Genomic DNA, 26,497 nt, shown 5'->3' on the forward strand with positions numbered 1-26,497 from the left:
TATCAAACAAATTCATTTTAATTTAATTGAATGCTTGTGTGTGTGTTTCCTCCTTATGATCCAGAAGATTTGGGAATGAAAATCTTCTACTACATGATCTTCAGAGGAAGTAAGTATTCATTCCTAACGTTAAGACACACTAACATTAATTTTATTTTTAAAGGAAAGTTCATAGTATTTTTCACTTGTGTACAAATTCTGTAAAATGAGAATGTTGATAAAAAGATCATAAATGTTTTCTTTATCAATTAACTTCTTTTAACTAAATTAAATCAACATTTGGTGTGACCATCATCCTGTGTTTAAAGCAGCTTTTGCACTAGGGGCACTTGCGGATATTTTTTCAGGTTTGCAGGTGGGCCTCTTAAAGCATCTTGGAGACGTTGCCACAGTTCTTCTAGATTTAATCTGTCTCAGTTTGTTCTGTCATTCTGTGCAGAATGGATGATGATAAGATCAGATCTCTGTTTGGAGCACTGGCTGTTGTCAAACAAAAGTCTTACTGGATTATTACATTTAATGGCAAAATTAATGTTTAGAAATATAAAATAAATTACTCATTGAAACACTACAGCAAAAGATAAACATGACTGAATTAAAATCATTTTTAGCTGGTAAAAATACTAGTGTTCTAATAATTTTGGACACCACTGTGTTTGGAGCCCATGGGAGTCAGTAGAATATTGTGGATTAAAATAAAATGATGTGGATGAGATAGAAATGCATTTTCAGTTAAATTTAACCTCGGAGCTCTGAATAACTGGTAATGAAAATTCAATAATCTAAATTTACATCTGAAACTAATAAAATTGTTAGTCTTGATAATTTTGTATATGTGTTGGTTTTGTATTTATTCAGTTTTTAGATCAATTCTGACACAAATATTTCCTGTTGATAATACACTCACCCCTCTGTCATTCAAGATGTTGGTGTCTGTCTCTTTTTCTGTCAAAAAGATTTTTGAGGAAAACCTTCCAGGATTTTTCTACATATTTCGAAGGGAGCCAAAAGGTTGAAGTTCCAAAATTAATTGTCAATGCAGCTTCAAAGGGCTCTACATCATCCCATCCAAGGAATAAGGGTCACTGGGAACTTGTAAAGCCCTTTGAAAGCTGTATTGAAATTTTTTGAAACCTTTATCCTTGACCTTAATCCCTATATGGAGAAAAATCCTGAAATCTACTCTTCAAAAACTTTTCTTTCTTTTCGACTTAAAGAAAGAAAGATATGAACATCTTGGATTACATGGGGCTGAGTGAATTATCAGGAAATTATTTCTAATAGTTTAAAGGTCAACATATATTTAATTCAAAGTTTTGATGAAACTGTCCCATGGTTTTTTAATGTAATTGTGCCGTATTTCTTAAAAAATAGCTGAAATGTAAAATGTAAATTTTATAGGGCATTTGCACAGACATTAAGCATTAAGCATGCTTTGACACTTTATTGAAGGTTTTTTAATTGTAATGATTTGGGGGAGGGGGTGCTGCAAGGGCACGGTATTGCCCTGTTAAGACCCACATAAGACCCTTACAGATCCCACTTAAATCCCATCTGGGCATCCACGGCTGACCCCCATGTGGATCCCGGGGTACAAACCCACTTTGAACCCCTTTGGGCAGGTGGGGCCTAAATGGGTTTGGCATGAATTGCCCAGTTAGGACCCACATAAGACTGCCACATTTGCCGCCCATGAAGCCCTGGCTGGGTGGTGATGAAGGCATGAACAAGTTTCTCCAAGTCTTGACGGGAAACAAAACATCAAATTCTTGCAATGTTATTGAGATGATAGTATGCTGATTTAGTTACTACTTTGACATGGCTACTGAAACTGAGGTCTGACACCAGAATCACACCAAGATTCTTGACTTGATTTTTTGTTTTTTGACCCCTAGCGTCAAGGTACGCATTTACCTTATGAACTTCATCTTTGTTTCCAAATGCAATGAGTTCTGTTTTCTCCTTGTTTAATTGAAGAAAGCTTTGGCACATCCAACTGTTAATTTCATCAATGCATTGGCAGAGAGATTCAATGGGGCTGGGTGTCATTTGCATAGCTGTGATATGCAATTCGGTACTTTCTCATTATTTGACTTAGTGGGAGCATATACAGGCTGAACAACAGCTGCACAAGAATTGAGCCTTGTGGGACTCTGCATGTCATGGACGTCCACTTAGACTTATGTTCTCCTTTACTCTCATAATAGCCTCTCCCTTCTAAGTATGACCTGAACTATTTGAGGACCATCTCAGAAAGCCCGACCCAGTTTTCAAGTCTATCTAGAAGAATGTTATGATCGACAGTGTCGAATGGAGCACTGAGATCTAGCAATATCAGCACTGATAGTTTGCCAGAATCAGAATTCAGGCGAATATCATTTATTAACTATAAGCGCTGTCTCTGTGCTATGATGTTGCCTGAAACCAGATTGGAAATTATCCAGGTATCTATTTGAGTTTATGCAATGGTTAAGCTGAATAAGCTGGTAGTGTTGCAAGAGAAACCGCCCGCTGTCCTCGAGCTCCTCTGTGTCCCTTTTTGCTATCTGTTTTTTGGTAAACACGAGCTTGGCTGTATTGTGGCCTGCAACCAAAGGCATCGCTGGGATTCGAACGCAGGATCTCCTGTTTACTAGACTAGCCGGGCAGCACATTAGCCCTCCGGGAGGGCGACTCAGACAATCCAGGCTTCCAGAGAAGAGGCCAGGCGTCGGCTGACCGGGCGCGCTTGCTGGACTGGAAAACCGCCCAAGGCACCGCTGGGATTTGAACCCAGGATCTCCTGTTTACAAGACAGGCGCTTTGACCAGCCACGGCGCCTCCTTGGTGGGACCCGTTAGTCTACGATGCTATCCTTCAAAAGCACGTGAGAGGGTAGTGTTGCAAGGGAAGCTGCCCGCTGTCCTCGAGCTTCTATGTGTCTCCATTCGCCGTCTGTTTTTTGGTAAAGCACGACGTTGGCTGTATTGTGGTACGCAACCAGAGGCATTGCTGGGATTCGAACCCAGGCTGACCTTCCAGGTCTGTGGCCGTCCAACAGTAAGAGAGCGCGTTCTCTCTCTGCAGGAAGGACAGGCCCTCGGCTCTCTGAACAATTGCAGTACCCAGTGTTGTTTGAAAGGCAGAGGCACTGTAAGGGCCTCAGGTCCAAGGGAGGGAAAAAAGATCCCAGCTTCCATTTGCAAGGCACCGCTGGGATTCGAAACCAGGATCTCCGGTATACTAGACAGGCGCTTTAACCAACTAAGCCACGGCACCAACCCGCATGTTAATCGTGGGGATGGCGGCTTAGACGATGCATGAATCAACACTTCGGACGTCCTGCTTCCTCCACTTGATGCAAGACAGTGATTGCCATACCTCACTGAATTGGTTCTTGGGCATGTTTTGCTACCTTTTAAATATGATTGACTTTTTTTTTTAAACAATTTACGCTGAGAACAGGAGGCCTCCAAATGGTTTCTGCTGTCAGATTGTAACACTGCGCATGATGGGCTTAAGAAAATGGCAAAAATCTCAACTCAAGCTCCTCTGTGTCCCTATTCGCTGCCCGTTTTTTTGGTAAAGCATGACGTCGGCTGTATTGTGGCGCGCAACCAAAGGCATCGCTGGGATTCGAGCGCTGGATCTCCTGTTTATGAGACAGGCACTTTAACCAACTAAGCCATGGCGTCAAATCAAAAGCAAGGCTGTCGGGAGGGTGACTCAGATGGTCAAAACATCCAGAGGCAGGAAAGGTGCTGGTAAGCTTAAAAGAGAGGCGCTGCATTCGAAACCGCATACTTCCATACTATATAGTGGGTAAAAAGCAGTAGGCGAGCAAAAAAGTATGTTTGAATGTTCAGTATTCATAAAAGAGTAGGCGAGAATTAGTTGGCGAGTGCACTAATTCTCACAAGATTCGGACGAACGTATACTTAAAGTGCGTTCGAATATGCCTACTTACCTACTATATAGTAGGGAAAAAGAGTGCGTGAAGAAAGAAGTACCTTCGAAACCTCAGTATTCATAAAAGAGTAGGCGAGAAATCCCTACTGCTTCAGCCCAGATTCTGAAGTGTTCATCTAATGCACACTTTTCAATCCCAGGAGGCCAAAACGCGACCAGGGTGCAAACCGAAACACGGTTCGCCGTCTTAAAATCATATTTGTTGAGCTACTGTATCGTAAACTGTTGATTTGCATAAGGTGCCAAGACGTTAGACAGTAATGCATATATATATATATATATATTTCTGATCTCGCTGTAAAACACGTTTTATTACGTATAGCTACCATAGACATCTTAAATATGATTACTAAATGTTTAACAACGGAATATGAAGGATAACAAAGGTATGTATAACAAATGTATAACAAAGGAATATGTTCTGAGAGAATTAAATGAGCACATCACAACACAAAACAGACATCTAAATGAGTGATGGACATTATGTGAGTTAATTTAGAGTTCACTGTTGTCAACACTGCTTTAGATTAATGTTATGTAAATAAACACATGTACATATAGTAACTAAACATGAGTTATCTGTTTCATTTGTCTAATAGTACTGTTGATAAATTCAGGAGCATTTGAATTTGATGATAAACCAATGAACACAACAGCTACCTCATAAATGTAGTATTGAGCACACAAATCAGAGGGAACTGAATCTTGGCTGGATGTTACAGGGACAGATGAGGCAAGTATGCTTGTCAGGTGAAGAATGACTGATAAAGCAGTGCTGCCATCAAAGGCTTTGAGTGAGTACACTACAGACATCAATAAAACATATTTTAAACCTTAAGTTGCAGTTTATTAATAATATTTAATAAAAAATAAAAAAATAAATTAAGCAGAGCTATTACACCACTTTTCTGATTCTTGATTTCTGTGCCTTTGTTGCAGATATTTTGTGGTGGAGCAGGACCTGAAAGCAAAGATGACAGCAGAGCAATTCCACGCAAATGTCAACCTTACCATGGAAAAATTAAGTTTATACAAAAAGAACAAAACCCTGTTTAAGTTGTGCATTTAGGTCTGTATTTAGCTGCATCAACGTGCTTTAATAGAAATTTGAAGGAAATTGCTATGTTTTTCCACCACGTATGATGGGTGCACCTATTGAAAAATTACATTTTCATTCGACTGTATTTCATGGTTTCAAATGAGAGATTAAAGACTGAATATTTTTTAATTGTGTCAACAGTAAGTATTTTGTAGAAAGATGGAGGCCTGTATGAAAAGTAAATAAACTCACTTTGTCGAAACAGCTATGATTTTTGGATTTATAAGGGCTAGATTTATGACGTCAGGACGCTTCAGCGTTGTGTCACGTCCGTAACGTTTTAAAGATTAAGTTTATTTAATTTAGTAATTACTAATGTAATTAACTTGAAACTTTCTGTACAAAGCCAACTTATGGCCATGCTTATTATGATCAACAGCCCATCTCAATTCTTTGCTCTTATCAGCCATAATAATGCGTTACGGACGTGACCGTTACGGACGTGACTCTTACAGATGCTTCATATTAATTCATATGCATACTGGCACACAAGCAGGCCCGGTTCCAGAACTAAATCACTGAGGGTGCTTCCTAAATTAATGAGGGTGCTCTAACATTATACCATCATAGTCGACATTAGGGCGCGACACTGATGGCGCGCGTTGCTAGTTTAAAATCAAAATACTTCATTTTTGTATGTAATGGCAAATTGATTATACTTTCGTTTTTTTATTAACTTAATTTAGAAAAAAAACGTTTGGAGCAGTTTTGTTCGTAAAATATAAGTTTTTATTTTATTTTATTATTATTATTATTATTTTTAAGGAACAGCGCCCAGCGGTAGACTGCAGTCTGTTAATTTGATCAGTTTGCCTACTCAAATCATCACGATTTGCATAAAATAGATATGAAATAGTTCAAGTATAAAACAATGTTAGTTTAAACGTTAAACCTAGAGATAAATGTGCGGTATTAGGCGCATATCCAATAGTTTGTGCAGAGAGTGGAAGCTGAAGACGCAGGACATGGGCACCAGTGCATTTTTTTCAGTGGAAGCAATTTAAAATGATCTGTCAATTTTGCTCACAAAGGTAAGAGTAGGTTAATAAATCATTCGGAACTGTAAAGGGTGTACTTTTATTTGTGTGCACTTAAAAAAACCGTATAAAATAGTTTTAAATTATTTCTTAACGAAAAAAAACAAATAGAAAACAAAAACTCTCTCATTATGTAATCCGAAAAGATAAATTTCTCTTTAAAGGCGTGTCCAAAAAGGATTTTTGTTACACTGACTCAGAATACACTAGTTTATTAATATATAATTTAAATAAGCTTTACTCTTTCCGGCCCGACACATTCAGTGTTATTTATTTACCTTTGTGTCAATTTTCAGCATATTGTGTGCTTGAGCGCGGATCTGTTCCAGCTGCGCTGCAGTCCGTGCCCGGCCTCGAAAGTGAAAGCAAAAGTGAAGTCTCCTGTTGTTTCCACCAACGCGGCATTTTTTTCTTCACCATAATTTATGGATGTCTAAAATATTAAAATAAGGAGAAACCTAAAACAGATAAAACCGGTGCCCGTCCGCCTCTGAACTTTGACGTGAAAATTGGCCTGAAGCCCAGCAACCAGAGGTGTAAAAAAGTCGGGCTAGTCGGCCGAGGCTGAAATGCAACGCTCTAATTGACTGCTTTGATGCGTTACAATATGGTAGGGCATTGTTTTAATGCTTACAGCAGAAAAATATTTTTTTTTAATGATTACTCACTGGATTGTTATCTAAATCTGCAATAAAATGACATTATTACAGCTTTAACTGAGGGTGCTATTGATTTCGTTTGATTTCGCACCCTCAAGCACCCCCGCAGAACCGGGCCTGCACACAAGTTGATGATCAATAGCCTGTGTATTTTATTATACTGTGACCTGTTTGAGTTTTTTTCTATCATAACATTTTAGAAATTAATTCATTCTAAAATTTCAGAAATTGCGTTCTCAACTAAAAACAGCGCGGAGATGGACTGCATTTACTGTGCAGAAATGCACAGGCGGACTAAAGGGAAAAAATCGTCAAAACTATTTGAAATGTCATATAATTTCCATTGTCAGTATTATCTTATTGAAACATTTTATGTATTTCAAATAACTTGTGTCGCTATCTGCGCTGCATTCATGCATAGAGAAAGATTTTGCGTGTTCTGCGAGCATGCTGCTAAGTGAGCAAGAGATGTGCTGTGGGGTTTCAACACTCATATTTGTCTAAATATTATTTTCTTCATTACAAATCTTGTTTGGTTTTATTTTGTATCATTGCATGTTAAAAATAATTCACTATTTTATGCAGATGCAAAATGAAGATTAGGCTTTCCCATTTTATAAATATTTGTACAAAATATATTCAGCATATTTAATAACCTGTTTTGTATCTTTATTATTTAATGCATAAGCGATTTATTAAAACAAGTTTATGCTGCGACATATGCGTAATCTTGATTAACAGCAACTAATGATCAACGAATTGGAACGGCATCGGTCAATTAGATCATTTTAAAACGTCAAATACATCCTTCAATTTGCAGGTTATAACTGCATTTGTCTCGGGTGTAGACAATTTATTTTAACGCGGATCCCAACTCTAGCATTAACCTCATTTATTACTGATATTTAAGGGTTTGTGCTGAAAACGAATGCGCATGCATGACAGGGAGGTGCATGCGTGATCACTTTTTTTCTGATAAAGCATTTTTTTCTGATAATGAAACATTCAGTTCGAACCTGGTATAACGTAAGCTTTTAATTTTATTATTTGTATTTTTTATTTTTATTTTTACAAATAAAGACAGACAGGATGCGCTTTCTGCCATCTCGGTCTGTCTCTGGCTGGAGCGTTTCTCAAAAAAGAGCCAGAACTCAGCCTGTCTCACATAGGCTACAAGAGATATGTCTAGCTTAAAATGTCTACTTTCAAACGAACCAATTAAAAACGAAATTAAACACTCTCCGTTTATGTAATATGAAGGCTTTATTTCTCTCTAAAGCCACATCCAGTACAGGCATGTGGAGATGCGAGTCAGCACTGTGAATTTCATCTGGCAGCTCACAAGAAAACATTAGTTTATTAATAAAAAGATTAAAATGTCTCATTTTTGTATACATTAATTAGTTAAATAATGGCCTAAACGAATGTTTATTACTTACTATAAGTTACTATTAGACGTCTCAGTTAAAGTTTTTAAAGCATTCTATACGCATTTCCATAGTCGCATAAATTCCGCTTTCATAACGGTCACGTCCGTAACGGAGAGATGTCACGTCCGTAACGCTGATTTTTCTTCTGAAACATAAAAGCGAAAATTTAAACAAAATTTATGTTTTAGGTTTTGTAAATAGCCAACCCTTGTCAATTCGGCAGATATTGTTACTTCTGGTTTGTGCACTGTAAATCGCAGAAATTTTACAAAATATGTTGTCTCCCAGAAACTCGAGTCTTTTTTTGTCACGTCCGTAACGTGTGTGTATTTCCCTCATTTAAAATATAAAACAGGGTTTTAGACTGAAACTTTTCTGATGTCTGGACTCTATTTTAAGGGGTTTCAAAAATATAAAGAGATGGTTCAATATATTGGTAAAGAATAAAATTTATGAGGATTTATATTTCAGGTTTTGACCTTGAATGTCACGTCCGTAACGCTGGAATTGCTGAGCAGCATTTACGGGAAAAAAAGTAAAATCTGAAACTTAATATAAAGATTGTTCATTTTGTTTGTTACTTCTAATACAGAGATCTAATGACATTGTGCTGTTAAAATGACAGCTTTTGTATTGTATTTGTGCATCTTTGTATGATCTGAAATGTCTGCAGACTGGTGTGTGCAGTGAGAAAGGAGAAATCCACAGCAGCGTCCTGGAAATAAATAGTCTAGTGCCATCGATGAGACCCTCCATCACTCCACCTGCCCTTTGCCTCATCTGGACCAGATGTTGCTGTGGCCTCTTCATCATCAATGAGCCCAGAGCCAGCGAGAGCATCTAGAGCAGGGGTCCCCAAACTTTTTTCTGAGCGGGCCACATATTTTTCTTTTCTTTAATGGGGGGCCAGGTCGGTTATAAAAGAAAATTCCATGGGCTGGACTGACTACTATTATTATTATTATTTTATTATGATTTTATCTGTATTTATTATACTTTTTAATGCTAGAATCGTTTATTATTTTGTTATGCACCAAACACAAGATCTTCGAGCAGCTGATCCACGTTTCCTTTGTGCAGATATTGCAAACATGGAGGAAGATGTACAAGGTAGGGTCATTGTGTTACTAATGCTATGAGTTATTTGAGCATCTGTTGTGCTATTTTCTTTTTATTATTATAAAACATAACTTATTATTACAGGTTCAGGGAAAGATGGTATTTATCTTTAACAATGAACAATCATAATGAAAAAACCTGAAAACATAACTATTAGGCTTGCTCACATCAAAGAATGCGATTATATACACGGAAATATGATTAAATATCTCTGAATCAAATTATTAACATTATAGTTTATCAAAAAATGGATTTGTTGTTTTTGTTAAGCCTCAGGGATGAAAAGAGAAATTCAACAAGAATTTAGGCTAGTTTTGCGTATGGATAAACAATTTTGAATACAAATTAAAAAAAAACATATTCAAAAAATAAAGAATTTGGGTTTTCCTGACAAAAAATATTTATTTTAGAATTAAAAAATACAAAAACCTAAATGAACCCAAAACATATATGTTATACTACAATCACAATAAAAGAACAGCTGTTTCTTCAACATGATCACAAAATGAACAAATTTCATCAATATCAAAATATTTATAGAAAGATGAATTAAACCTGTCGCTATATGTTAAGTTGTTGCACTTGTTATAACGTCGTTGGTCACATGATAACGTCAACATGGCGGAAGACGTGCAGATCACATCCATACTCAACGAGATTTGGCTGTAGAGTACGTACTCTTTTAGCGATCATTAAGCAAGTACTTATTGAAATTAAGTACCTACTCATCCAGTATGCGCTTTCGAATGCAGCCACATTATGTACGTATGTCCGACTATTATTATTACTCTTGTTTTTTTTTTTTGTAAGAAAAATAGGACAATAATTTGTAACAGTTTTTTTTTTTATTCAACAATGATTGTTTTACAATAAAGTTTAAACCTAAAAGTGAGGCACTGACAAATGATGGTCATTGCAAAGTGATGGTGCCAGGGAGCAATGTGCTTTTTAAAAACATTTTTTAGGTTTAACATTAGATTAACAGCTCGGATTATACGCTACTTTGACATGAGACATAGAAAATGCTAAAAATTTAGTCAGGCGTGACTTCCGCGTTCAGAAAAAAGGTCTACAAGACAATCCTAAAAGACAATTCCTAATACAGCCCTTTAAGAATGGTTCCAAAATATGATTATTAAAGCCTTCCTCAAAACCGCCAATGTTGGTACTAGAAATGAGCAAGTAACTGATGTGTGCAAATTAAATCCATACACACTGATGTTAAAATGCTAACAGTGTCCTTTTGTATGCTTCAACCAAAAAACAGTGCACTTCCTGTGAGATCTCTCTTCAATTCATGACATTCAAATGTGAAGTTCTTACACTGTAGACAGAGTCCATTTGTCCATAGTCCATATTTCAAGTTGACACGGTAAAGTGTACCATGGACAAAACACATTGCTTTAAAATGTGAATTAGAATTTCATTGTAGAAGCCCTGTATAGGATTCCATTTGGAACCCTTAATAAGGCTTCTTTTGATTATGAATCTCCATGTGCTTGCCAAGGCTTACTTTTTGAGTGAAACTCTTTCCACACTAGTCACACGTGTAAGGCTTCTCTCCAGTGTGAATTCGCATGTGTCTGTTAAGGTTTGCTTTACGAGCGAAACTCTTTACACACTGTTTGCATGTGTAAGGCTTCTCTCCAGTGTGAACTCTCATGTGTCTGTTAAGGCTTTCTTTACGAGTGAAATTTTCTCCACACTGTTGGCAGGTAAAAAAGCTCTCCAAAGTGTGAATACGCATGTGGTATTTAAGTTTTGATTTTTCACAGAAACCTTTTCCACACTGTTTGCATGTGTAAGGTTTCACTCCAGTATGTATTCTCATGTGTCTGTTAAGGCATCCTTTTTGAGTGAAACTCTTTCCACACAGTTTGCATGTAGAAGGCTTCTCTCCAGTGTGAATTCTCATGTGTCTGTTAAGGCATCCTTTTTGAGTGAAACTTTTTCCACACTGTTTGCACGTGTAAGGCTTCTCTCCAGTGTGAATTCTCATGTGTGTGTTAAGGTTTTCTTTATGAGCGAAACTCTTTCCACACTGTTTGCACGTGTAAGGCTTCTCTCCAGTGTGAATTCTCATGTGTGTGTTAAGGTTTACTTTATGAGCGAAACTCTTTCCACACTGTTCGCACGTGTAAGGCTTCTCTCCAGTGTGAATTCTCATGTGTTTGTTAAGGCTTTCTTTACGAGTGAAATTTTCTCCACACTGTTGGCAGTTAAAAAGGCTCTCCAAAGTGTGAATACACACGTGGTTTTTAAGATTTAATTTTCTGCAGAAACTTTTTCCACATTTTCTCCAGGTGTAAGGCTTCTCTCCATTGTGAACTCTCATGTGGATGTTAAAGTGTCCTTTTTGACTGAAACTTTTTCCACACTGTTTGCATGTGTAAGGCTTCTCTCCAGTGTGAACTCTCATGTGCCTGTTAAGGTGTTCTTTTCGAGTGAAACTGTGTCCACACTGAAAGCAAGTAAAATTACTCCTAGTTCCTGTATTTTGTGCTCTTTTTTGTTTAGAAGTATTTGCAGACTCTAAGGAACAAACAGATTTATCTCCAGATACAAAATCATGAAGATTCTCAAACTGATCTTTCTCTTCGGTTTCATTCAGTTCTTCTCTCTCCTCTTTCAGCGCTGTTAGGTCTACGGTGGAAAAACAAAGAAATAAAAGTTAACCCCAGTTTAATGACACAAAGCAATTGGCATCATAACATGTAGATATCTAATGCTTGTATGCTAGATCCTATACCAGGGTGTCCAAACCCGATCCTGGTCGGCTGGTTTCCTACAGTGTTTAAGTTGGCCTTTATACAATTAACAAAAAAAAAAATCCAGATAATCTAATGATAGTGTTTAGGAAATCTATATAGACTGATCTCTACTATTTTATGTATCCTAGGGAATAAAAATCATCAAATTGAATTCAAAGAGATGAGGGAAAATAAGAGAAAAAACTCCCCATTTAACTATCAAATAAAAAAAAATAAACTTCTGAGTTTTTATTTAGGGGGCAGTTTATTAATGGGATTTTCCACTGATCTTTTAAATGGAAAACAACCCAAAACTGACTGTCACAGGATGTTCACTCATAAATCACTAAACTTTTTCTGTAAAAAACTTTAGTAATATTATAATTACACTTTAGGAATAGGAAATAGTTTTGCACCAGTTGAAAGAGAAACAGTTAAGTATGGTGAATTGTGCTCTGCATTTAATCCATCGAAGTGCAAACACAACAGGAACACACACCTGGAGCTCCTTATGCCCATAAAGTGGGCCAATCACAATGTTGCATGAACAGTCTGTGCATCTGACTGATGGCCTGCAAGTACGTTTTCATATTTAAAGAATTCAGTACTTACTTTTCAAACACGAGTTTGCACGTATGCAACAAATGCCTCGTTTATAATGGGTTTTATCATTTCTGTCTCGATGCGCCAAGAAATGGTATCACAACATGGTTAGGGGTGTAACATTTCCAACACACGCTGGAGGTATCCGGCCAATTCCAAAGCATGGATAGCTGACCAATCAGAGAACACCTGGGTTTCCATCAACAGTGAGTTTTGTGGAAATCAAAGCCTTTCAGAAAGGGAGGGCAGAGAGTAGCAACAATAATGTACAGTATGTGGAAAATAGGCATGGGATGATAACCGGTTTCAAGGTTTACCGCGGTTTGAAAAAGTCACGGTTTCAAAACCGCAAACAAAAAAAGTTATACCGTTCCTATGATATGTGCATTTTCTGTCGTCAAAGTGAAAGTGCAGGACTCGCTACTAGGCTGTGTGTGTGCGTACCTGCAGCGAAAACAATGCAGCCCCTCCCCCAGCGGTTACTGCTGGCTGGCGCGTGTCTGTGATTGTGAACGTGGTCCATAGTCAGTGAGACTCGGGTAATAAAAGCTCAGGATGGCCGAAGGAGGTGAACCCCCACAACACAGAGTGGGGAATAGCAGACTATATGTACTAACGTTACGTTTCTGTGATTGAACATTAGTACAACAATTAAGTTAAAGTGAAATCACGTCTTTGCTTTTAAGTCTTCTGCTACGTTAAAGGTGCAGTGTGTAGATTGTTGCGGCATCTAGTGGCGAAGTTGTGAATTGCAACAGTCCACCGCTAACCCCTCCCTTTACAGAACTACGGAAGCCAATACAGGATTAAAATCACGCCGTTTTTGACAGCAACGAATAGTGAGATTTCTTTTTAAACGTAATTTAAGGAATTACACTTACTTAATCATTCAATAAAGATATATTATTGTGAATATTACTGTTACTTGTTCATCATTGTGTCAGTGTTTTTTTTTTCGCAAGCTGATAATTCTAAGTTAATAAAAACATAATGGTTCATTAAGGTCTTTATGCACCCCTGAAAACAGTTATTGCACCTCTGTCTAGAGATCATCTTAAATATTACACAGTGTACCTTTAACATCTTTTCAAAATCACAGCATTAAAAAAGAAAAGAAAAAAGAAAACACTCGCTGGCTCTCCTGTGTCTTTGAGTATTTTTTTATTTTTGGAACTTGGTCATATTTTTGCATTGATTAGTGATTGCATTTTTTCCATTTAGAAGGATTTGTTTTTGAAGTGAAGTGACTGAAATTAAATTTAATTAAGAAGTTTCAATTATTGATTTTAATTATTTTGCCTGATGTTCCATGTTAAAAAATGTTCTATATGTTTCCTAAAATAAAATATACTGTGTTCAGTTAAAAAAAAAAAAAAAAATGTTTTTTTTTTTTTTTTTTACCCAGACATTTAAATATAACATTGTAGAGCAGTAATTACAATACCGTGAAACCGTGAAACCGTGATATTTTTATCCAAGGTTATCATACCGTCAGAATCTTATACCGGCCCATGCCTAGTGGAAAATAACATGTTTTTAAAACTCAAACTGCATAAAGACATCATCATTTGATGCTAAAAAGTGAATAACAAGTCAACCATAAGATTACTATTGTTTTGAATGTTTAAGCGCAGTTACTAAAAAATATTACGTTTATTTCTTGGTAAGACACATTTGACAGCAAAGCACTAAACTTGAGTCAGGAGGCATGCAAAATTTCAATTTCGTTGAAAAGTTCTTGAATTTTTCTCCCAAAATGTCCAAACCCTGAAACTAATGATGTAATAGCATTGGACATGACTTTAGCTAACACTACTGTTTCTGCATCAGCCGTGTTTGATCTGTTCATAAAAGAATTCAGTAACACTTTCTTTGAAGCCCATATTTATAATGCATTATAAGGGTATGCTTAAGGCACTATAATGAATTCATAGTGCATTATAAAAAAATGTATAGTATGTTGTATCATAAAACTGTTTTAGTGTATTGTAATTTTTATTTATTTGCGGTTATAGCTTTTAAGCGTGTGATCCCTTACGCAACAAAAATATATTGCAATATACTACAATTTATATTGCAATACATTAGAAAATATATTTCAATATATCAGAAACTTCCTCATATATTTGAAAATATATAGCAATATATGGACGGACAACCTATTGCTATATATTGATTCATATATTGAAATACATTGATATGCAAACAAAACTGTATTACAGTATTGCATGTATTTTTTATTGAAACAAAGTATTTTTTTTCTATGAGTTAAGCAAGCTCATGCATAGGTTTATAGAGAGGTTGATTAACAATAGACCAAATCAGATTTTTGAATGACATTCAATATATTTTACATTATATATAGATGGACCATATATGTAGCCTATAGAATCTAGACGCACCCCTAGCGGCAGCAGATTACATTTGTTTCCAATGTCAGTCTAGTTACTCTCAATTCACTTAAAGGTCCCATATTGTCAAGATTGAAATTTTTGATGACTGACCTGCGACCATAAGTTCTGTCAGACATGAATTCCTGGTTCCATGAATTACGCGTGGAAAACTGAACAGTATTTATATAATTTTTTACTTTTGATACACAGCCACGTCCATCTGTCCTGAGCAGGAGTTCATCATCTGGCTCGTCACATGTGAACGCGCTCTGGTGTAGTATACGCAAACGCCGTAAGCGATCTGTGGCGTGTAAACGACTCGTGTCTTAGGACATCAATGTATCGTCACGAGCCACAGGGTGTAATTTGGATTTGTCTGTGCATGGTTTCTGTTTACATTGATAAAAAAAAAAACTAATTTGCCGAAATCTAAGCGTGGACTGTAAAAGGGAATTAGTGCCGTCAGCACGAGCCCCGTTCCCTGTGAAGTAGTAGTGACCAGGATTCTTCAAGGTCTTAAAGCCTTCATCGAGCGACTACGTTCACAATATTTACACTTTTTGTCCCAAACATACAATCAAGTCAAATACACAGTGTGGTAAGTAGTAGTAAAAAGTAATTTCTTATTTCAATTTATTATTAAATCTCATTTAGATGCGCTGTGTCTGTTGTCATATCGGACACAAAGGCTGTATCCGAAATCGCCCCCTATACCCTATTCACTATTCCCTACATTAGTCCACTCGTACAGTTCACTTGAAGGAGTGAATGAAAACGAGTGAGTGAATTCGGACACTAAGTGCACCGGAAGGACTGCCACTTTTGCATAGTATTGCTAACTGTTTAACAATCATTTAAAACGGACAGTTCTAGTAGTAAGATTAAAGGATTTATCTTGAACTATGTTAGGGAATTTGTGTATAAACACTGGTTAAACAATTTAATAATCAATTTACAACGAATTTGTACCTGTGTTGTATGCTGTATTACGCAGTGGACCAGCGCGTTGTAAAATGAACACATGGATGATGATTCAGCTGCGGGCGCCATCGTCTGGCGAGACGCGGGAATTCAGTCAGCGTGCGACTCTCACAGTGCATTATGGGTTATCTCTAGCTGTTGAGCGCGTTGAGCGTACATCAGTTGTACACTCGTTTTTGCGGTGCATTGTGGGATTGAATGAGTGCACTCGGGAATGTCCACTATGGTTTCGAACACCACTTAAAATGGCTGTCCCCTCAAATAGTGCCCTATTTGAGGGTATAGGGGGCGATTTCAGATACAGCCAAATATGGCGGCAAGCATAGCGGAAGTGACGTCTTTGGTACCCATTAATATTTAGCGACTTTTCAGACCCCCTTAGCGACTTTTTTTTTTTTTAAAGCGCCTAGCGACAAATCTAGCGACTTCTTGGAAAAACCTTATTTATAGCTTATGAGACTCTCTGGTACTGCCGCGCGAGCGCGAAGTCGTGCTTTCCCATCACCACAGATGGATGGACGTCCCGTGCCACAGACAGCTACGTGACCATAACCGCACACTATATTACGGGCAATTGGCAAATAGCAAACCACGTCCTCCAAACACGCCCGGTGTATGAGAGCCATACAAGCGACCATTTATCGGGAATACTTAAAGAGGCTGTGATAGATTGGAAGATCAGCAGATCAAACATCTCCGTTCCCGTGACAACAGACAGCGCCAGAAACATTGCCAATGCTGTCGAAGCGGCCGGATTTTCACCGCATATACGATGCTTTGCTCACACTGTTAATCTGGCTGCGCAGAGAGGGATGGTCGTTCACCAGATGTCCCGACTCCTCGCCAGAGTGAGGAAAGTTGTCACGTTTTTTCACCGCAGCACAACAGCTGCAGCTGTGTTGAAGGAGAAACAGGTGATGCTACAGCTGCCCTTACACAAGCTGGTCCAGGATGTGGCTACTAGGTGGAACTCTAGCCACGACATGCTCGAGCGCTACCTTGAGCAGCAGGCTGCTGTTTTCTCTGCATTAACAGACAAGAGTGTCAAGAAGAACATTAAAGACATCGTCACTCTGTCTGATGATGATGTGAAAATAGCTGAGGACATGGTCCAGGTTCTTAAACCTTTGAAAACTGTGACAACCCTCATGAGCACTGAGCAGATTCCAACTATTTCAATGATCTTGCCAATTAAAAAAATATAAAAACTTTACTAAATAAAGTGCTGTGTAAATCAGTTAGGCCTATTTATTTAAAGTCAGTATTTAAATATAGTCAGATAATAATAGTTCTTAACTTTATTAAATTAGCTTCATTCATCCTAGATTTCATATTGTATCTAACATTATGCTGCAATTATATTATGGATTTGGTCTTACAGGCCCAAACTTTCAGGGATGAGACAGAGGAGCAATCAGAGATAGCCTCCAGCAGCAGTGACTGTCCTCCTCCAGCCGAAAGAGCACCAATGGCTGAACTGTTTGGAGACATCTTTCCAATTGAACAGGCATCATCATCCAAGTCTTTGTCTGAAGTGGTGGATGAGGAGGTGCAGCATTACAGAGCAGTGCAGAGCCTCTCAGCAGAGATGGGGGACTCGAGTTTGAGACTCGGACTCGAGTGCGACTTAAGTCGCACACACAGTGACTTGAGACTTGACTTGAGACTCGTCCTCGAAAGACTTCAGACTCGACTCGGACTCGAGCTGCTGGACTCATGAACAATGTTTATTTTTTAGGAAATAACTAATGAGCTCGACGTTATTCCCCTGCCTCCGTTTGTTTTTTGTTTTTGTTTTTAGGCGCAGCTGCCACACATGAGAGGACAACAAACACACGTCGACTGCATTGCCATTCAACATTTGGATTTAAAACTTCAAACAAAACGGTCCAAACAGAAGATGCATAATAATAATATTAATACCTAAATTATTTATAGATAACGTTTGTGTATATAGGCCTATGTAGGCTACAATATATATTATTTTGAAACAATAATCGTTTGTAAACATTAACAAACATGCGTGTTTAGCCTATTTGAGCACTTCCGTCAGTGAACAAGCAGCCTACAAAATGCTAAAATTAATAATACATTTAAAATAAAGTAGCCTAAATAAGAATGTTAAATAGGCTATTAAATAAACATTCGTTGCAAAAATTCCTTAAACCTCGCCCGGACCTTGTCTGACAGCTCATCAGAATACTGGCCCGAGTCCGACTGGAACTTTTTTATTTTTCTTTCCCATTACACAGCTGCTGTTTTTAATAGCAACGTGATTACATTTATTTTCGTTTATTTAGTTTATGAAGTAAATTTAGAAATATATTTGGAACACGTTTTGTTTGTGAAATTCAAGTTTTTTTTTTTTTTTTAAAGTAGGCTAACCACCAAGCGGCCAGCGACAGACAGGGCTGTGTTTCCCGATAACGATTGATCTTTGTAGTGCCTGGAGCCCATCAGACATGAAATAACTAGTTATATTCCTTAAATGACTTCTCCCCCATGATTAACACCTATGTGCTATGAGCCAGACCTCTGGTCACTATCCCACTCATCCCCCCACCATCAAGATAAGACTCCTACAGGAATGCAGGGAAAGATAGACTTTCCTTATTCAGACATGCAGTCCCACATACAGTTATATAGAAATGTACACATATCAATGTGTTACCTTTTCTTATATTGTTGTTTCTGTTATGTATGTCGGCCTCAAACATTAATCCGCAATAGGTGAATTATTGTGCATGCTAAGACTCTCACATTTATAATCACTCAGTCAAACGAGAAGATACATAGATCATGTTTGGTGTCTATGAGCAGCATTTATTATTCCCTAAATGTTAATGTTTGTGGCATCTTAATAACTCCTTGCTTTATATGTATTATTGAACTTTTGAAAGTTTTGTGGCCAAACAACCAATCAGCTTCCACAGGCGAAATAACATTTTGAGAGACAAAGACTTTCAATCTTCCCTCCAAAACTCATATCAACCGGATTGGACAAGGTCCAACTGTGGGCGTGAACGACCTACAGGTTTATAAACCTTCCCTCATCTCTCTCTCATTCTCTTGCCTTCTAGACACAAAGACACGTCACCCGCACCTCCCCCCAGATCCATGGGGGGGGGGGGGGGGTCTCACCTAGCGGAGGAGATGATGAGGCCTGCAATACTCTCAAGGAACTGGAAAGGACCTTCTGAACTGAACACATACGGAACCAATGCACAACAACAAGAGCTTGCAAGTACCCGTCCTTTCTACAAACGTAGATAGCTGCGTTTTAGGCGTTTTATGAAAGAAACGATTTCAGGTTGTTCAGAACTGTTTTCATTCCTGTCCCTTGCAAACTCACTTTCTGTCTCTCTCTCTCTTACTCTCTCTCTCTCTCTCTCTCTCTCTCTCTCTCTTTCTCTCTCTTACTCTCTCTCTCTCACGCGTTCTCTGTCTATTTGTGTTTTATGTACGTTTGTCTATGTGCGATCGTTTGTAAGTAGAATAGTTTAATAAACAACCATATATTCACATATAATGATTCTCTGTGCTGAATGCTTACATTACAAAGTCACTTAAACTGTTTCGATCTCATATTGCTACCTTAAGCCCTATTCTGTTCAATTGTTTTAACTCCGTTCTGGTTAGTAAAACACGTTGCCGTGACGACGGGCCAACGTCAGAGTAATGGGTATCACTGAACAATTTGCTGGACAAAGAAACCAGTCGATATCATTATTACTGTAACTGATCAGAAACTGGAAATTGCGTATATTTAATGACGATTATTATACACGATTTCCTGTGAGTTAAACTACTTTCCCTGACTGAAATGTATGTTTTAAATAACTCATTTCATCCTATTCATTGGTCATAAGACCTGGTGGAGTTTTGCAGTGTATATGTGATGAGAGAAACAGTCTCATGCATATACACACATATATTGATCATCTTAAATTCTTTGAGCTAACCACAATTCTCTACACCTTAGTGCTTAAGAGCATTTTCTACGAGTCATTTTGCGAACGTTCTAAATATCTGGACCTGTTGGCGATTCAAAATCATGCCGTGTGAAAGGTGATCTGACTGAAAATCACATCGGCGATTACCTACAGCCAATGAGACAGCAACATCCAGGCCAGCGGGAAGTTGGAGGAGGAGTTACGAAGGTATAGACCACAGTATCAACAAGAATAGTTTCGGCTTTTTTTCTTTTCGCTGCAAATGAGTGCACATGCAATTTGTATGACAAGCTTCTTGCGGGCTACCATTTTTTATAATAATACCAGTCTCACGTGAGAACTTGCATGCCTGACCTCGCGTTGTTTCCATGTCACTTCTCGCGTGTGTTTGGTTGTGAGACGTAGTTTGCGGACCGGGACAAAGTTGTCGGCGATTCTTCCTATTGTGAAGTCATGCAGTGTGAAACCCCCTGTCGCCGATCCATCGTGCAGCGTGAACACAGCAGCGACGGAATGCTACCCCAGATAGTCATGCAGTGTGAAAACATCTGTGACGCGATTGCTTTGAAAATCGTGCAGTCTGAACTCGGCATTAGGAGTCGCTATCCGTTGGTCAAGTGCTGAAATGTCACATGCTGTTATAGCAATCCATCTAATTTTTTATTTCCGATTCTTCTTCTACTTGTGTGAATGTATATTCAACTCGAATAACATAAAAAGTCCTGGGATTTATTTTTTGAGCAAGTATAAAAACATAAATTAACTGGAAATGTCGTACTGTAAAAACACTGTCTTGCTCTAATCTTGCATAAAGCAAATTCTAACAGTCCTTGCCGGAAATGACATCAGCATCATTTTCGATATTTATATGAAACCTTAATTATTTAAGTAGAATTATGTATCAATTTCTTTATCAACAATTGCTTATCTAACATCAAAATAAACAAATAAGTAAATAAATAAATAAATAAGCTCTTACATTCATTCATTGAAAAGTTTAGCCTAATTATCTTTAATTAGGACAAAAATTTAAATAAGCACATACCTAGGGGTGGAGACACTAGCAAAATGGCTGAAACCAAAAAACATTTTTCAATAAGGAAATTAATATTATTTTAGAGGAGGTGGAGCTACAAAAACCTCCTAGGTTTACCTCCTATTGACAGACACTTACCATCTTGAAATCTAGTTCAATTAGATTTAAGTATTTTTTTTATATATATATATATAAATGTGCCTTAGGAAAAAAACATCACTGGTGTCCATCTTGAGACAAAACAAAGGGATTTATATATTTTAGGATCAGTCAGTGCAAGTGTCCTTCAGTTAAATAAGCTCAGACTTGCATTTTAGTCTGGACTATAGGCTTAAGCCTTGTCTGTGAAAAGAGGGATATATATTTTACTACAGCTTGAGTCTTGAGGGTGTGTGTGGCAATATTAGTATTAGGGCCTATCTATTAGCCTATCCATATAGGTGCAGAAAAATGTTTAATGTGCAAATTCTTTATCAGCACTCTCCATATACATTTATAAAAGGACAACCTTTGACCATTATCAACCTAACAAGAGAATAAATTCAGGGAAGAGGTAATTAATGCAATTTCTTCAAGTGGGGCCTTCTGCAATTAGTGAAATAGATGACAATCAGTGTGTGACATGTGAATACTATCACAGCCTGAAAAACTTTAAGTTTTAAGTTTGTAATTTTAATTAAAACATTTTTTTCATCCTAACATTTATTATGTAATTGTATTTCTATATTGAATTGTGTAATGAGTAGAAAATAGAAATGAATAAATATATTCATACCAATAAAATGAAAAACTACTTTGAAGAGAAGTACATTTTAGGTGCAATTTACCGGATGTCCAGCAGGTGTCCTCATAACTCTGTCTTCTTACGATGCACTTAACGGTGTGTTCACACGGGGCGTAAGCGTCAACGCTTAACGGAAGGCGTGGCTGACGTTTATGGTCATAGCAGCGTCAGCCAATGAAATGCTGCTCTTGAACAGGATGAACATGATTGGCTGCCGCCTGGCCACTGTATTTGCATAGAGCGATCTGATTGGCTGACGCGGCGCTTCACTGGCGTTGCTCGCGGCAAAAGTTGAAAATTTCTCAACTTCTGCCGCGAGCAACGCGAGTGAAGCGCCGCCGACGGATCCACAATTCCTTTCGGCAAAGCTTGACGTCACCCATTCAAAGTCAATGGGAAGCGTTGACGCTTGCGCCCCGTGTGAACACACCGTAAGGCTTTACGATTACTCCAGACCACTCGTAGATCTACGAAGATTTTCAAGTGCTACTTAAGTTACGATGTTTTTGGGAAACAGACCGTAATATTAAGATCAGTCGTACGATCGTTTTGACGAACTTCTTAGGCTTACGATGCTTTTGGGAAACGCAGCCCAGATCAATTTAGCTCTCTTAAGTCATCACGATTTCGATAGATATTAAAAACTTAAAGCATATCACAATATTAGTTTTATAGTTTAAACTAGATAAATGTGTGCTATTAGGCGCATATCCAATCGTTTGCGCCAAGAGTGAAAGCTGAAGCTGGCTTTACAGGACCTCGCGCAGATGACGAGTCAGAATCATCAACTTCACCTTTGCGACAAATAGTTTATTAATAAATAATTCGAATATCTCCTTACTTTTCCCCAGACACATTCATGGTAATTATTTGCGGTCAGCTTTAGTGCATTTGAACGTGGAACTAACAGCTGCGTTGAAGGCACTTTAAGTGGCGCGGTATTGGGACAGTCACAGCCTTTGTTTTGCTTCCACCATGTAAGTGGGCCTGACTGTACTATAGTAGGCTACTGTCTCCCAAATATTGCTCAATCTCTTTTATTTTTGCTGTCTGTTAGTGGCGCAGCAGTCTGATCTTCTTCATTCATATTTAAGCGCGAATGAGAACCGTTTTGCGGGGGAATGAAAGGTGTATGAAAAAAAAAGAATATTCAAATCTTAAATTTTAAAATCGAATGTCAACCCACCGAATGATTATTCGAATAATCAAATATTCTGGTCCAGCCTTAACAGTGAAAGGGTAGGCTATTACAACGTAAACATGGCTTATGGGGACCTCTGTGTCCTCATAAACTAAACAGCTTAAAAACACACTAAATGGTGCTTTCTTAATTTTTGATCTGTACTGTACTGTGTTCATGCTACAAGGCAAAATACAGATATTAACTTAAAGTAAAGCATTTTTGGTGTTTTTGTCATGTTGAAATAGCCTGTTTATACTTTTTGTATACCAAAATCAAAGCAGATACTGTATGCTAATAGATAAAGGAGTAATAATAACATATTACATGCTTTGAATTCCTTATATATAGCTTTGCAGTGTTGGATGGGTCGCCGTGCGTGATGCAACACTTATTATAACCAGAGACTTAATATAATAAAGAGACTTGACTTGGACTCTGGCTCAGAGACTTGAGACTTGACTTGGACTCTAGTTCAGAGACATGTGAGCATCTCTGCCTCTCAGTGGACTCAAATCCACTTGCGTGGTGGAAGGACAACCAGAACCAGTTCCCCCATTTAGACAAGTTGGCTAAAAGTTACCTTGGAATCCCAGCCACATCTGTCCCCAGTGAGAGAGTATTTTCTACTGCAGGTGACATTGACACACCACAGAGAGCAAGCCTCTCACCAGACAATGTTGACATGATGGTGTTTCTGAAGAAGAATTTTCAACTCCCTTAAATCAAACGAGTTTGGTTTTCGTAAGAGAAATAAGTTGTTTATTTGTTTAATGTTTACTTGATTTGTGGTTTGCAGCACAGGCAGTAAGCCTCAGTTACCTCAGTGTGAAACAGTAGCCATTTAATTTACTAATAATAACTGTAAATGTAAGAGAACTTGATTGAAGAAGAATTTTCAACATGCTCGAATCATCTCCACAATCGAGTTTAGTTCTGTTTGTATTTCAACAGTATTTTGTTACAAAGAAAGCAGAAGTGTTATAGCTTTGGCTATTTATTTGACATATGGCTATTTGTATTGTTAATAATTTGCATTGTTAATCTTGTTCTTTGGTGTTCAGTTTATAAAGATTTTCAAATGTTATATAATAAAAAATATTGTTTTAAAAAAAAAAAAAACGTTTTTTTCTCCCACCCCCCACAAAAAAAAAAATCGTGATACGAACCGAATCGTGGTTTTGGAGTATCATTACAGCCCTAATATATATATATATATATATATATATATATATATTTCTGCAAATGAAATTATCTTACTAGAGGAAATTGCATGAAAAAGTATAATCCGTTGCATTTGTATAGTTTTAGTGAGCTTTTATGAGGCAAATTTAACACTTTCTTACGTTCAAGTGTGGATGAGAAACTTTTGGAAAATACTTGAAAACGTTAGTGTGGATGGAGAAAATTTTTTAAACAAAAACAACTTTTCATTTGTATCCGGATTAAGTTAGATGCAGCTTTAGTGTCCACTGTCTGTTTTATTTGCTTACCAAATACTTTAAATGACCAAATGTAGTCAGCATGCAGTAGCCAAATGTGATTACTTACATATCAAGGTTTGTGCAAATGACTTTAACATAAATAATTTTCTTAGATACTTTTGAATAAGTAGCCAAAGTGCTAGAAATCAATGGTTTTAATACTAGAAGAAGATATTGGGTTTAATGTTACAGTAAAATATACAGTTTTTTAGGCTTATTCCATATTATTGTTACAACTTAAATGCATGATGTTATAATAAGAAATGCAGTGAAAGCAGGATATTGAAGGCAGCGTTAATATTTGTCATGTGATCTCAACACTTCTGTCAAATGTCTTAACATTTCTACACTCGTGACATTTCTGTAGTGCATTCATCTTTGAGAATAAAAACCAACCTGTTTGTTCCTCAGTATCTTCATGTTTGACTCTGAATGTTTCTTCAATCTTCACGTCTTCACTCTCCTCTTTAATAAACTCCGTCTTTCTTAGTTCCTCAGTATCTTCATGTTTCAATGTTTCTTCAATCTTCATGTCTTCACTCTCCTCTTTAATAAACGTCATCTTTATAATAGTGTGTCACTTGGATCTCTGTTGATTCTCCAGGAGTTTTTCTGTGTTTGTACACTCTGTCCTGTTTAAGATGACAATAATTAATAGAAAGAAAAATCAATGCAAACTCAATCTCTGGATGCGTCTCAATCAGCCCCTAGTTCACTAGTCAGTGTACTGGTAATACAGTCAGAGTTAATAGACTTATATATAACATTTACAAAATATATACAAATTACACAGATTGTTCATACTTACATAGGCTATTTTTATTTATATTTGGTATTCAATTATTTGTACATCATATCTAATATATTACACTCTCATGAAATCATTGTCGGTTGTGATTCACTCGTTTGTGTTTGTTGTTGTCGTTTGTAGTCCGCGTGCCGCTGAATCGAATCACTGAATCATTCACAAATGATTTGATTCAAATGAATCGGATTCTCAGATTCTCTCATCACTTCTTATCATCACACGATTGATTCATGGTATAGAGAGAGAAATGAGACGCACATTCTCTGTTACTAAAGGCTAACGTCTTAAGTTACACTAAAGCATTACAACGTTATATTTAATAAGGATGATTTATTTTACATAGCTTGTAAAAACGCCTTAATTGATGCAACAATATCCATTGGTTTAAAAACTTTAAAAGCACAAACCTTTCTTCAGGTGATTCACAACAGATGAGGAGCGCGGCACATCTTTATGACGTCATATCACCGGAGCAAAATAAAAGTCCCATTCGTGCACTGCTGTTGTATATAGAATAGAATTTCGTACCCATATTATGATGCTTTTCTAAAGTTACTAACATTGTAAATCTATTAATATTATTCTCTTTTTTAATGTACATTTATAACACTTTGTTTTAAGTTGATATACCTTGCCAAAAATATGCCAACATATTCAGTTCACTCAATATCTTCTTTTATTAAAAGTGAAAAGTTTAGGTAATAAATACAAGACACAATAAACAGTTTATTAAAAACTTTAACTAGAAGTACATCTATCAGGAAAAAATATATATGTCATGTTGTATTAGTGTTATGATTTTAGTGAAGTTAAATGTTTTGAAAGCTTTTAGCTGGTTTATGCTGGTCCTTTGCTGGTTAATGCTGGTCCTTGACCAGCAACATGACCCGCATAAACCAGCAAAGGACCAGCATTAACCAGCTAAGGACCAGCATAAACCAGCAAAGGACCAGCATAAACCAGCAAAGGACCAGCATAAACCAGCTAAAATCAGCATACCAGCACCAAAACCTACCTAACCAGCATATGCTGTTTTTTTCAGCAGGGCATCCTTTCAAAAAGGCAACTTGGAGACTCTGAATAGACACATGATAACCAAATTACCAAATAGGTCAAAACTACATACATGTGTATCAATTCAGAACTGCTCTGCCCACGAAACCCATACACACACACACACACACACACACACACACACACACACACACACACACACACACACACACACACACA

General features: G+C 37.3%; 2 protein-coding genes across 2 annotated transcripts in view; one reads left to right on the top strand and one right to left on the bottom strand.

Annotated features, from left to right (window-relative positions):
• The window catches only part of LOC141292137 (uncharacterized), a 61,497-nt gene that overhangs the window by 12,733 nt on the left and 22,267 nt on the right, over positions 1 to 26,497 (top strand). The gene's annotated exons all lie outside the window — the stretch shown is intronic.
• Positions 10,199 to 11,904, bottom strand: LOC141292186 (uncharacterized). The gene has a single exon (XM_073824139.1). It carries the CDS (start codon positions 11,709 to 11,711, stop codon positions 10,830 to 10,832), a length of 882 nt encoding a protein of 293 aa, XP_073680240.1. The 5' UTR covers positions 11,712 to 11,904; the 3' UTR covers positions 10,199 to 10,829.

This window comes from Garra rufa, chromosome 19, assembly GCF_049309525.1.
Source record: "Garra rufa chromosome 19, GarRuf1.0, whole genome shotgun sequence".
Taxonomy (NCBI): Eukaryota; Metazoa; Chordata; class Actinopteri; order Cypriniformes; family Cyprinidae; genus Garra; species Garra rufa.